The sequence below is a fragment of the Cetorhinus maximus genome, chromosome 22 (genome assembly GCF_964194155.1).
Source record: "Cetorhinus maximus chromosome 22, sCetMax3.hap1.1, whole genome shotgun sequence".
Taxonomy (NCBI): Eukaryota; Metazoa; Chordata; class Chondrichthyes; order Lamniformes; family Cetorhinidae; genus Cetorhinus; species Cetorhinus maximus.
Window position 1 is genome coordinate 20119790 of NC_135900.1, and position 13000 is coordinate 20132789.

Consider the following 13000-nt stretch of genomic DNA (forward strand, 5'->3'; position numbering starts at 1 on the left):
TAGCCAGCCAGTCTGATGACATTTTACTTCTGGTCGAAAGCCATAGCTTACCTTGGTCCAACTTTTGTGCCTGAAATGCTACTAGCTGTTACATAAACGTTGCACTGGGAGCTGAACTGAAACTTTGGTACTTTATGCTGCTAATTAATTGTTGTTTTAAAATGTACATCTTGTAACTCTTCAAGCTCATCTGGATCATTAAACCATCCATTCTCCTACCTGCCTCTGATGTAAAATAAGATTTTAATGTTACAAATCACCAACGTCAGATATTTAACGTATTGATTGAATTCAGTTTCACAAGATACCCAAACACTGGTCGCATTGTAGTATTTGAGAAATCAAGGGGGGGAAATTACACCAATGATTACATGCTCAGCACTTTGTGATATTCCAAATTATTTTATTGCACTGGTTTTAAACTGCTATTTTGATAGGAAATCAAAAAGTTGCATGTCCAAGATGCACTGTTCACCGTTAACTTCCCCAAACAGCATCTCACTGTCTTTCTTGCTATTGAAATATAAAGAATGGCTTGAAGTTGTTGTATGTGGCAGATATAAACTAAACTTAGAAAGTTAGAGCTGATTGGAAGTGTTGCAAGGTGCCTGTCTTGGAGCAATTTAAGATCTGCATATATTTATTGGAGCCAGATTAGATTCTTTCAATGATATGCTAAGTGCTAATTGCCGTCAATGAATTTCTGGCACTGAAAATTAACTGTGACAAGAGTGGAGTCTCTCTCCTTCAGGTCTTAAATGCTGGAGATTTTAAAAATGTGAAATTTAAAATGTAATCTTTTGTTTTACTTTTCTTTCCTGTCTTTTTTCTCTCTCTCTTAAACCACTCTTTTCCTCTCTATATTTCTCTTTCTGTACTGGATTTGACTTGAATTAACATTCAATGATTTACACTTCCTTCTCAGACCTTGTGCTATTAATTTCACAATCCTTCAATCTGATTGATTAAGGAGATACACAGTTGCTTGGCCCATTCAGTAAGGACCCGGATGCCAGGTTTCCCTCGTGGTGACACATCAGCTCACAAATTCAACAACTTGCCACACAAAGTATCAATGTAATTAAACAGGCTAAGAGCAAAGCGAACTAAAATTAGGCACCACAAGTGTGCCACAAGCCAGCAAATTCTGACCTGAAAGGTTACTGGCTTCTCAGCTACGTAAGAGAGCAAGGGTGTCCTGGACAGTATTTACCCCTCAATCACCATCATTGACACAGATTATCTGGTTATTTTCATATTATTGTTTGTAGGACCTTGCTGCACTCAAATTGGCTGCCACATTTTCTAATTTACCGCAGTGACTACACTCCAAAAGCAGTTGACTAGTTGTAAAGCATTTTGGGACATCAGGAATCCCTGAAAGATGCTATATAAATGCAATTCCTTCTTTTAATCTGAGAAATTCATTAACAGAATAAAGTGACCTAACAAGGGTACTTAACATACTTAAAGTTACACTCTCAAAATGGCCACTGCATATTTATGGAGAGGAAGCAAATTTTTTTTTAAAATACACAAGTGCTGTGTGAAGGAACTAAGTGTTAAAGAGTTCACATGGTCACAATCCTTCATGCTTTTGACAAAACAGTAAACATTCATTATCGTTAGCCTAAAAGCCCTGTTCACCCTGTGGGTGAATGATGTGTTCCAAACATAAAATATACTGCAGTGAATGGATTAATGGATTTACATGCTCCAGGCATGTAGATAAATGACTGAGATAATGTGAATGTCCACCCCAACACCAATTGGGATAGTTTGAGACCTGCTAGAAAATGTAGTTTCATACCCTTTGGGTTAACATTCCACAAAGTGCAGCTCCAAGGAAATGTCATATCAGGTTCACAGAAGCTCAGAAGGGCCAGTGCAAATTTTATCAATGTACCCAGAGCTTATTTAAATACACTGAATGGGGATACTCTTGACTACACTCTCAATGTATTTATAAGATAATGGTCAGCTGTGGAGCTCTGTGTATGAGCAGAACTTTCTCTTGCATCTGCCAAATCTTCACCAGGCAGTATAAAGAAGATACCAAACTGAGATTGGTAGCTGTAGCATAATCGCATTCTAAGGACCTGGGAACAGCTAATAATGAAACAACATAAAATCTATGGAGAAAACATCACTGATTAATGTGCCTCCAAATTATTTCTTTTTAAAAATTATAGTACACAGGGAGTCTGCGCCATTGACAGTCACAACCAGTCAATTCACAACAGCTAAATAAAGTCAAGCCACCAGCAGACACATTAACATGTCTGTCACTCAACTAATGGTTGAAAAATGGACTACAAGCCACAGGAATGTAGCTTTGAAGTAAAAGCACATAGCCCCTTTGGTCTAGCTACTGGAATTTATAACAGAAACGATGATCCAGGACAGAAACAGAAAAGAAAATTAACATTCATAAATAATGCAGAGATGAAAAATGTTTAAGTGTCTTATCCTCAGTGCGCACAGACACGCTGATAGAATTCTTCCTTATGTTGGAAAGTGAAGTAGCCCAATCTGAAACTAGGGTTATAAATCTAAACAAAGGGAACTATGAAGGTATGAGTTGGCTAAGATAGATCGGGGAACTTCATTAAAAGGCATGATGGTGGATAGGCAATGGCTAATAATTAATAAATGAATGTATACATTGCAACAGTTGTATATTACTTTCTGGCACAAAAACACAACAGGAAAAGTGGCCCAACCATGGCTAACAAAAGAAATTAAGGATAGTATTAGATCCAAAGAGGAGTCATATAAAGTTGCTAGAAAGAGTAGCAAGCCTGATGATTGGGAGCAGTTTAGAATTCAGCGAAGGAGGATCAAGAGATTGATTAAGATGGGAAAAATAGAGTATGAGAGTAAACTTGCAAAGAACATAAAAGAAGACTGTAAAAGCTTCTAAAGGTATACAAGAAGAAAAAGATTGATGAAGACAAATGTTGGTCCCTTACAGTCCAAAATGGGAGAGTTTATAATGGAGAACAAGGAAATGGCAGAGCAACTAAACAACTACTTTAATTCTGTCTTCACGGAGGGAGACACAAATAACTTCCCAGGAATACTAGGGAATCTAGTGAGAAGGAGGAATTGAACAAAATTAATATTATTAAAAAAAACTGTGCTAGAGAAATTATTGGGACTGAAAGCCGATAAATCCCCAGGGCCTGATGATCTACATCCCAGGGTACTAAAGGAGGTGGCCATGGAAATAGTGGATGCATTGGTTGTCATCTTACATAATTCTGTAGATTCTGGAACAGTCCCGGCAGATTGGAGGGTGGCAAATGTAACCCCACTGTTTAAAAAAGGAGGGAAGTGAAAAACAGGGAATTACAGACTGGTTAGCCTAACATCAGTGGTAGAGAAAATGCTAGAGTCTATTATAAAGGATGTGTTAACAGGACACTTAAAAACTATCAACGGGATTAGACAAAGTCAACATGGATTTATGAAAGGGAAATCATGTTTGACAAAACTACTGGAGTTTTTTGCGGATATAACTAGCAGAATAGATAAGGAAGAACCAGTGGATTGTGGTTTGGATTTTCAGAAAGCTTTTGATGAAGTCCCACTTAAGAGGTTAGTGTGCAAAATTAAAGCCTTTGGGATTGGGGGTAATATATTGGCATGGATTGAGAATTGGTTAGCAGATAGGAAATTGAGAGTAGAAATAAATGGTTCTTTTTGGAATGGCAGGCGGTGACTAGTGGGATGCCACAGGGATCAGTGCTTGAGCCCCAGCTATTCACAATATATATCAATGATTTGGATGAGGGAACCAAATGTAACAATCTCAAGTTTGCTGACGACACAAAACTAGGTGGGACTGTGCGTGGTGAGGAGCATGTTAAGAGGCTTCAAGGCGATTTAGACAAGTTGAGTGAGTGGGCAAATACATGGCAGATGCATTACAACATGGATAAGTGTGAAGTTATCCACTTTGGTAGAAAAAACAGAATGGCTGAGTACTATTTAAATGGCGATAGATTGGGAAATGTTGGTGTACAAAGGGACCTGGGTGTCCTTGTACACTAATCACTGAAAGCAGGGGCAGCAATCATTTAAGAAGGCAAATGGTACAATGGCCTTCATTGCAAGAGGACTTGAGTACAGGAGCAAGGATGTCATACTGCAGATGTGCAGGGCCTTGGTGAGACCACACCTGAAGTATTGTGTGCAGTTCTACAGAATTATGTAAGATGACAACCAATGCTATTTCCCACTATTTCCATGGCCACCTCCTTTAGTACCATGGGATGTAGATTATCAGGCCCTAGAGATTTATTGGCTTTCAGTCCCAATAATTTCTCCAGCACTGTATTTTTTAGTAATATTAATTTCCTAAGAAAAGATATACTTGCCTTGGAGGGTGTGCAGAGAAGGTTCACCAGACTGATTCCTGGGATGGCAGAATTGTCATATGAGGAGAGATTGGGCCAACTAAGACTGTATTCACTGGAGAAGGGATCTTATTGAAATGTATAAAATTCTGACAGGGCTGGACGGACTGGATGCAGGCATGATGTTTCCTTTGGCTGGGGATTCTAGAACATGGGGTCACAATCTCAGGATATGGGATAGGCCATTTAGGACTGAGATGAGGAAAAACTTCTTCCCTCAGGGGGTGGTGAGCCTATGGAATTCTCAAGTCACTGAATATATTTAAGGAGGAAATAGATAGATTGGTAGGCTCTAAAGGTGTCAAGGGGTATAGGGAGAGAACAGGAGCATGGCATTGAGATAGAGGATCAACCATGATCATATTGAATGATAGAGCAGGCTTGAAGGGCCGAATGATCTATTCCTGCTCCTATTTTTTAGGTTTCTCTCACATTTACAATTAGGCATGATGCTTCTGGTTTATTCCTGTATGCAGCATTGTGGATAAATTCTTCCAGCTGATCAATCTCCAAAGAATATTTCCAGACAGCACTAAGGTCAGGAATAAAGTTGAAACACAATAGTCCTGAATTTGTGTTTGGAACAAGTGAGGTTAATGGCATGGCATAAATTGGACAGTAATTTCCAGAACACCGTATACCTATGTACAGATAAATGTGGAAATTTAGAAGTTGTGGTCCAAGTTGCCCTGTTCCTCCACTGGTACCTTGCCAATAGGGTTGACATTGAAATACCTGTAATGGTCTAAATTTGCAGTACTTAGCTCTCCTTACCTATTACCACAGCAGAAAATGTTACCCAGAAGGAAAAAACAGTTTGGACCAGTATTCTTATTTCCCATTTTAAGGTTTACAAGGCCAGTTCAGAACAATGTTATTATTTCCCTATTTTTACTGTATTTTTCCTTCTGGTAATGGTAGGTGCATTCACATGTAACTGAATTTTCAGCAGCACAATAAATCTTAATAATTGCTAAACAACTTCTCTTGCACTGACAGCTTAATATTTTACCAGTATGCAGTCTCATTCCTTCAGAATTTAATTAGCAATAGGTATGACTCCAGCCAGCGGACATTTTTCCCCCTGATTTCCATTGACACCAATTTTGCTAGGGCTCCTTGATGCCACACTTGGTCAAATGTGGCCTTGGTGTCAAGGGCAGCCACTCTCACCTCACCTTGGGAGTTCAGCTCCTTTGTCCAAGCTTGAACCAAGGCTGTAATGAGCTCAGGAGCTGAGTGGCCCTGGTGAAACCCAATCTGGGTGTCAGTGAGGAGGTTGTTGCTAAGCAGGTGCGATTTGATAGTGCTGTTGATGACCGCACCCATTACTTTACTGCTGATCGAGAGTAGACTGATGGAGCGGTAATGGGTCAGGTTGGATTTGCCCTGCATTTTGTGTACAGGACATACCTAAGCAATTTTGCACATAGCCTGGTAGATGCCAGTGTTGTAGCTGTACTGGAACAGCTTGGCTAGGGGCACGGCAAGTTCTGAAGCACAAGTCTTCAGTATTATTGCCAGAATATTGTCAGGGCCCATAGCTTTTGCAGTATCCAGTGCCTTCAACCATTTCTTGATATCACATAGAGTGAATTGAATTGGCTGAAGACTGGCGTCTGTGATGCTGGGTACCTCCAGACGATGCTGAAATGGATCATCCACTCAGCACTTCTGGCTGAAGATTGTAGCAAATGCTTCAGCCTTATCTTTTGCACTAATTTGCTGGGCCCCCCTCCCATTATTGAGGATGGGGACATTTGTGGAGCCTCCTCCTCCAGTGAGTTGTTTAATTGTCCACCACCATTTACGACTGGATGTGGCAGGACTGCAGAACTTAGATCTGATCCGTTGGTTGTGGGATCGCTTAGCTCTGTCTATCACTTGCTGCTTTTGCTGTTTAGCATGCAAATAGTCCTGTGTTGTAGCTTCACCAGGTTGCCACCTCATTTTTAGGTATGCCTGGTGCTGCTCCTGTCATGCCCTCCTGCACTCTTTGTTGAACCAGGGTTGATCCCCAGCTTGACGGTCATGGTAGAGTGGGGGATATGCTAAATGGGGACTTAGAAATACACATATCTACATTTCCAAAACAGCCATACTGATTGCAGACAGTAAGGGAGGGGAATTGGGAATTTCATTTTACTTATCTGCTGCTGTCATTAACAGAATTGGTTGCTGCAGCTGGGATTTGAACCAATTGGACTAATAGGGGATGAATTTGACATTCAAAGAATAATTTGGAAGCAAGACGGGAAAGTTCATTGACTGAAATTGTTTCTCTGAAACCTCGCTACAAAAGCAGATTTTGTGTATTAACACTAGAAAGTAGCATGACCAGTTTTGATGCAAAATCGTTTGTAGAACGGGGGGCTTTAACCTGGCAGAAATTAGCAGCCCGAACAATAGAACGGTTTAAAGCAATAGCTGATCAGGTGGAAGTTAATCTGAAAAAAATGGGCATGATGCCCCTGAGGCACTAAGGATGCTGGCTGGCTGGCTGAGCATCTGGCCCTCACCCCAGAATTGGAGAACCAGCAGAAGGTCTAAAACTCAAACAGGGCAGGCTACCTTAGCCAAAATTCACCCAGGAGAATTAGAGTTTCAGGCAAGAAAGGAGGACTGGAAAGGCAGCAGTAAGAGAGTTCCAAGAGAGAGAGGTCCGCGAGAGAGAGAGGGAGAGAGAGAGAGCAAGCCTGCCAGCTGTAGAAGCTGGAGAAGGAATTGCAAACACAAAATGACAGTGAGATATAGCAGATTGAGCTGGTTAGGAAAAAGTTGTCTTTACATAATGGAGACCCCTAGCCCAGATATGAGCTTTGATTTCTTAAGGTATTCCCGATTAATACCCACATTTGAAGAAGATGATGTTGAAACCTTCTTCACAGCTTTGAGAAGCTGACAGATCGATTAAGGTGTCCAGCAAGGGTTTGGAATCTCCTAATGCAAAGTCAGCTGATAGGGAAAGCCTGTGAGGTTTATTCCATGCTACCTGCAGACAACTCTGCAAGCTATGAACAGGCAAAAAGTGCAATCTTGAGCGCTTATGATTTCGTGCCAGAAGATAACACCAGTGGTTTGGAAGTTCTCGCAAAAAGCTCACTCAAACCTCCCTTGAATTGGAAAGAATTAAATATTTCCTATTTGACTTGTGGGTGCAAGCTCTCAAAATTGACCACATGTATGATGGATTAAGGAAAATAATCCTATTAGAGGAGTTCAAAACTGTCCCTGATTAACCTTAAAACCCACATTGATGAATAAAGGGTTCCAAAAACCAGAGAAGCGGCTATCGTAGCAGCGACTATGAATTGACCCACAAACCCCTAACTCAGCATACACTTGGGTTTAGTAACTCCTACAAGCTAGGGAGAGATAGGCTGAAGATAGATGAATCAGAAACAAAGCTCCAGAGAAAAGGAGGGTAGGGTAGTTATAGCAGATCAGTCTCGCATTTTTAAAAGAACATGGGTGGTAAACCAGCAGGAGGCCGCCCTGTGTATTTTCAATGCGGGAAATCTGTCCATTTAAATAAAATTGCTGCCTTTACCAGGCTCGTCCAACAGGGGGCTTAGTGGCCAAACCAGTAACTGTGACCCAAAAGTGATCAGTTTGTGTTCAAATATTACGACCACCAATCCAGACATCTGCAGGGATTTTATGTTTAAAGCAAAAATTACTCCTTTTGTATCCCAGAGATAACTATCCTCAGGGGCTCTGGCTGTTTTCAAGTTCTACTCATAGCAAAGGTTGCAGAGATGCTACCTGAAAGCAGAACAAATCCCCACAGTGTTGGCAGAAGGGCTTACTGGCAAATGTTTAAAGGTTCCTTTAGTTAAGGTTTACCTGCAGAATAAATTGGTTACTGTGGTAGTGGCGGTCGGGGTCATTCCAAACTTGCCAATGTGGGGTGGAGGGGGTGTTGACCTATTCCAGGGTAATGACATAACCAGAAGCACAGTATTGTGTCCAGAGGGTCCAGAACAGTCCACAGAGAGTGGGGAAACTGATGGGAACCAGCAAAACTCTGCTGAGCTGCAGAGGGCTGGGGAAGTTTCAAGGATCCTGGGGGTAGGGGCGGTGGGTAGCGCGATAGAGCATTTAGGGTATCACGGAAGCTAAAGGAAAGCCAATGGAATTAGAAGGGACCAGGTTAGAGCTTGTAAGATTTAAGAAGGGCAGGGTAGAACCTGCAGGATTTAAAGTAGCCATTGACAGGGCTCGAGGAAAGCAAAGGAACGAGCCTAAAAGCAGCAGAGGTTGAAGGAAATGTACCAGAGGTGTGGTTGGCAGAAACCTTCTTCTCAAATTTAACTTAGGACCAAGAAATTTCCCAAATAAACAAACAGAGAGTGAGGGAGATGTTTCATCTAGTTGAAGTGTCACAGGGGAGTGCAGCAGAAGGTGGGCTGCCAGCTGAGGACAGTAGTGTAGTGTCCCAGAGAACGTGGGACATATCGAGGGAAAGTCCATTTCCAAGGTGTAGGAAAAGAGGGAGATGTTACGCCCTAAGACAAACAGCACTTGGGAAAACCACAAGGAAAATACAAGTCAGTGCAGAATTACCGACTAAAAGAATACAGGGACAAGTTCAAATTTGAAATCTCACTAAACCCAGCCATGCATCTTCAGAACCCACTAAAGACAAGGTGCAGAAGGTGAGCCAAGACACATGAAAGCTATGTAAAAGAAAATGCAATCAGAATATCATTTTTCTTCCCGTGTGGCATAGATGCATCATGCTCAGTGAAGACGTGTATTATTGATAACTTCAAACATGGTTTGTGTTCCTATGGCAGTGTCTAGAACTACCTTTTATGTTTTAAAATGGACATTCACAAGGTAGCTAAGATGGCCACCATAGGGATCAGGTGACCTTTGCTTATTCAACAAAGACAGTGTCAAGCTTCCAGAAAGTGCTAATTGAAACACCCTGGGTGAGGCTATCCCCCTGGAAGCGGCATATCCAGACAGCACCCCTCTGTGGATTCACACTTGCCATTGTTCATGGTTTACTCCAAACATAGAATCAATGGATCTCTAGGCTGTATGTCTTCAAGTTTGCAATTCAACAAAAGAGAGCTGACGAAACCAGTTATCCACAAGTGTGAAAGACCACCATCTATCTCCTCTTGAGTAGTGATGGCTTTGGACTTCCAAACTATTCTGGTTGGTTGATACCAGACTTGGTCATTTGGGCGAAACAGGCTCAAGATAATATGTTTTATCCAAGACCTAGAGCAGAAGACCATCGCAAGCAACACCAGCTGCAGAAAAGGCAGTGTCATCTTTTCCTTTTAAGAACTGTGAGTTTGTAAGGTCTTTAAAAGCCTCCCAGCCTGATTTCAAAACTTCAAGTCCATCTGTAAAGAAATTTGACCTTCTGATACGAAAGCCACAAGTGCCTAGCTTTGCGACCTACTGAACATTCATTTCTTCGAGGGAATCCCGCAACAATCCAGATATCTGACTTTAGCTATTTGCACTCAACTGAACTACAATCCAAGAGTGAAAAAGGACTCCTTTCTCTACCAGGCTTGAAATGTCTGAACTCCTACAACAAGCCAAACACTTGAATTGTTAACTATTCTTTCAGTTTCACATTTATAAAAGTGCAGTATCTTCTTTAATTGTATCTTTCTCGAGTGTTTGTTTTGCGACTGATGTAGGTTTAGATCTTTGGGGTGAGTGCGTAAATAAATAACCTTCGTTATTTTTAAACACACAAAAGTCTGCTGCTGGGAGGCTTAGAAACACACGTATCTACCTTTCCAAAACAACGGCACTGAATCCGGGCATTAAGGGAAGGGAATTGGGGGTTACACTTTATTTCTCCTCCCTGTCCGTAACACTACCATTTGTTTGTAAATTGACAGGGTTCGAGTGGTTACTGTATTGTGACAGCTTGAGATATAGAGATCAGTCTTTTTCCTGCTCATCAAGGTGAAGATGTTAGTGTTCGGAACTGGATCGCTCCATTTGAGGTACCCTGTGTCTGCACAACATGTGTCTTACTACTGCCCACTCACTCATACCAAGCCATCACACAGTGGCCCGCATAAGCCTTTCCCAAATGAGCAAGGGTGCTCCACAGCCAGAATAGGTGTTTGTGTAACGGATGTTTTGTTGTGGAACTGTCTCTGCAGTGCAGGAAAGAAACTAGTTACAACAGTTTTACTGAAAGACACACTTAGGAGACTCCAGCCCAAAGGTCCCCTAAGAAGAAAGGAATTGTCCTAGAAGTTATAGTCCAACAACATATTGCACTTCAACACAAGGGTGCTGTTATTAACATAGATTGTAATTTACACTGCACCAAAGGAGAAGTTGATGTAAAAACCTATTGTTGCACATCATGTGGATAAACAGCAGTTTCTCTATGTTCATGTCTGCAAAACCATCAATACTTATAACAGTTGATGTGTTCAATGTATATTAATGAATGTGGAAATACATTAACTAACTGATCATCCTGTTCTTTATTTCAACCATTATGATTCCTGTTATTGCTTTGAAAAACTAAAAATTGTGAATGCTACGATTTTAATTTCCTTTAATAACTAATAAAAGTACAAAATGCAGTTCTGTGAATGAAAATTCATACTTTTTTTTGCTTTAAATGTTAGAAGTGATTAACGTGACAAAATTTAATTAAAAGAGATATTCTCCAGTAAACAGCCTTTTTAACGGAAATCCTTATTTCTCTATATATGTGTTGTGTTTCTTAGCTTCTAAATTAATCCCACATGAAGAAAATGTGTTTGATTATTCTTTCACCCCGCAGGCGTCTTGCAGGAAATGACTTGACACACATCCCCATGGGAGCGTTTGCTGGTCTTTACAATCTTAAAGTCCTGTGAGTAAAAACTCTTCCTTTATTTGAAACTTTTGCTGTTTAGGTATTGAGTTTTTTTATCCGAAGCATGAAGAAAAAAATGCACCAATTATCTGAAGTCATGCAGAACACTGTGTTCAGCTTCATAAGGCGTTAACACTGCTTGAATTAAACTCGGTCATTGGGAAACTGTTACCCTAATCAACTGTGCATGAAAGGTTTAGCTGCAAGATTACATGTCCCATTAGCAATTTACCTTTCATCAAAAAAGTTGACATCCTAAAAACATTTCTGACCATTGATGCTATTCCGTGGAAGACTAGGCCATTTTAATTGGCCCATTTGGTTGGGCCCAGAGTTCCAATGCAATGCTGGAGAGGTAAACAGAGGATAAGGAACTTTCATTTTTATTGACTGATATTTTCAGGGTTAATATTATGTTTTGTAATGTGATTGAATTAAGGCGCTGTTTTTTCTTTTCCTCATAAAACTGGGTGAAAATATCACATAAAAAATGACCTTCAGCTTTGGAAAAATGTATTAAAGATTGTTTAAGCTTAAGAACCTGACTCTGTTGTGTGACTTGACACTATCAATACCAAACTGCCAATTTTATTTCTTAAGATCTTTCAAAAACATCTGAAATCTCCAGTTTCATTGTATATGTTTGTAATGGTTATAGAGCAGAACAGCATATTATGTAATAAAGCAATAAAGTAGAGAATAGCCACTAAATGTCAATGTGAATGAACATGTAATGCAGGGTATTTTCTCCTACAGAGGTTTGGCGAAGCTGAGAGAAAATGTTGTAATTTGAGCTTTGTTCATTAATCGTCTTTGCTTTCCCTATTAAGGAAATGTTTGTTTTGCCTGAATAAAAAGTAATCCATATTGCCTAGGGACAGAGAAGTTTAGTACTCACACTCCCCATGAGAGATATGAAAAAGAAAGGCGCCTTTGCAAAATAAATGGTTATTGACAGAGAATGTATTTGGTTTCTGCAAAGGAAATGGGGTAAGGTGTGAAGAGAATTGTTCATTAGGTGGTGAAGTGGGCTGCATTTTGGGAACCGTTCAGGCTTTGCCCAGAAATCCCGGTGAGAATATTCCTGACTGTACGATCTCTCAAAGCCATCACAACGCTGGCTAAACTAAGCATTGGGTTGACTTTCCATTGCAGCCAGTGAGTTAAGCTTTGACATTTTTCAATATAACTTCGTACAAATGAAAACAAAGGAAATAAGGAGACGTATGTTTATATAGGGCCTATTTCCTCCCTGAGATACATGCCAAAATATGGCACATACATTTTATTCTTTTGAATTGCAGTAACGGTTGTTGTGTAGGTTGATGCAGCAAATATTTGCCTACAGAAAGATCCACAAATCAGTTGAAAAAGGAATCTCGGGAGGGCCTTTGTAATTGCTGACTGATCAGCTTATTCCACTGAAAGGTGTTTATACAACAAAATGCTTATAGCCAGGGTTATCAACTTATACAGTGAAAGAAAACAAAATCCCTGCAGATAGGGAGCGCAGAATACAAAATTTAAAAATATTTTAACATACCTTATCCCAAGAATACCAAATGAATTTGCTGTAAGGTAAATGTAATAACTCAATGATAAATTCTAAAATGCAATAGAACAAGTATCTCCACATAATTTATGCTGGAAAATGCCTTTTCGGTTGAGATTGACGATGAATGTGATGTTTGTCACTTTCAGATCTAGCTGTTGATTGTCT

General features: G+C 40.3%; 1 protein-coding gene across 1 annotated transcript in view; it reads left to right on the forward strand.

Annotated features, from left to right (window-relative positions):
• Positions 1–13000, forward strand: part of LOC144696524 (leucine-rich repeat-containing G-protein coupled receptor 5-like) — a 128511-nt gene that overhangs the window by 30640 nt on the left and 84871 nt on the right. The window contains exon 2 of the mRNA XM_078567918.1: positions 11206–11277. Coding sequence (XP_078424044.1) covers positions 11206–11277 — 72 coding nt within the window. The remainder of the gene's footprint in view (positions 1–11205; positions 11278–13000) is intronic.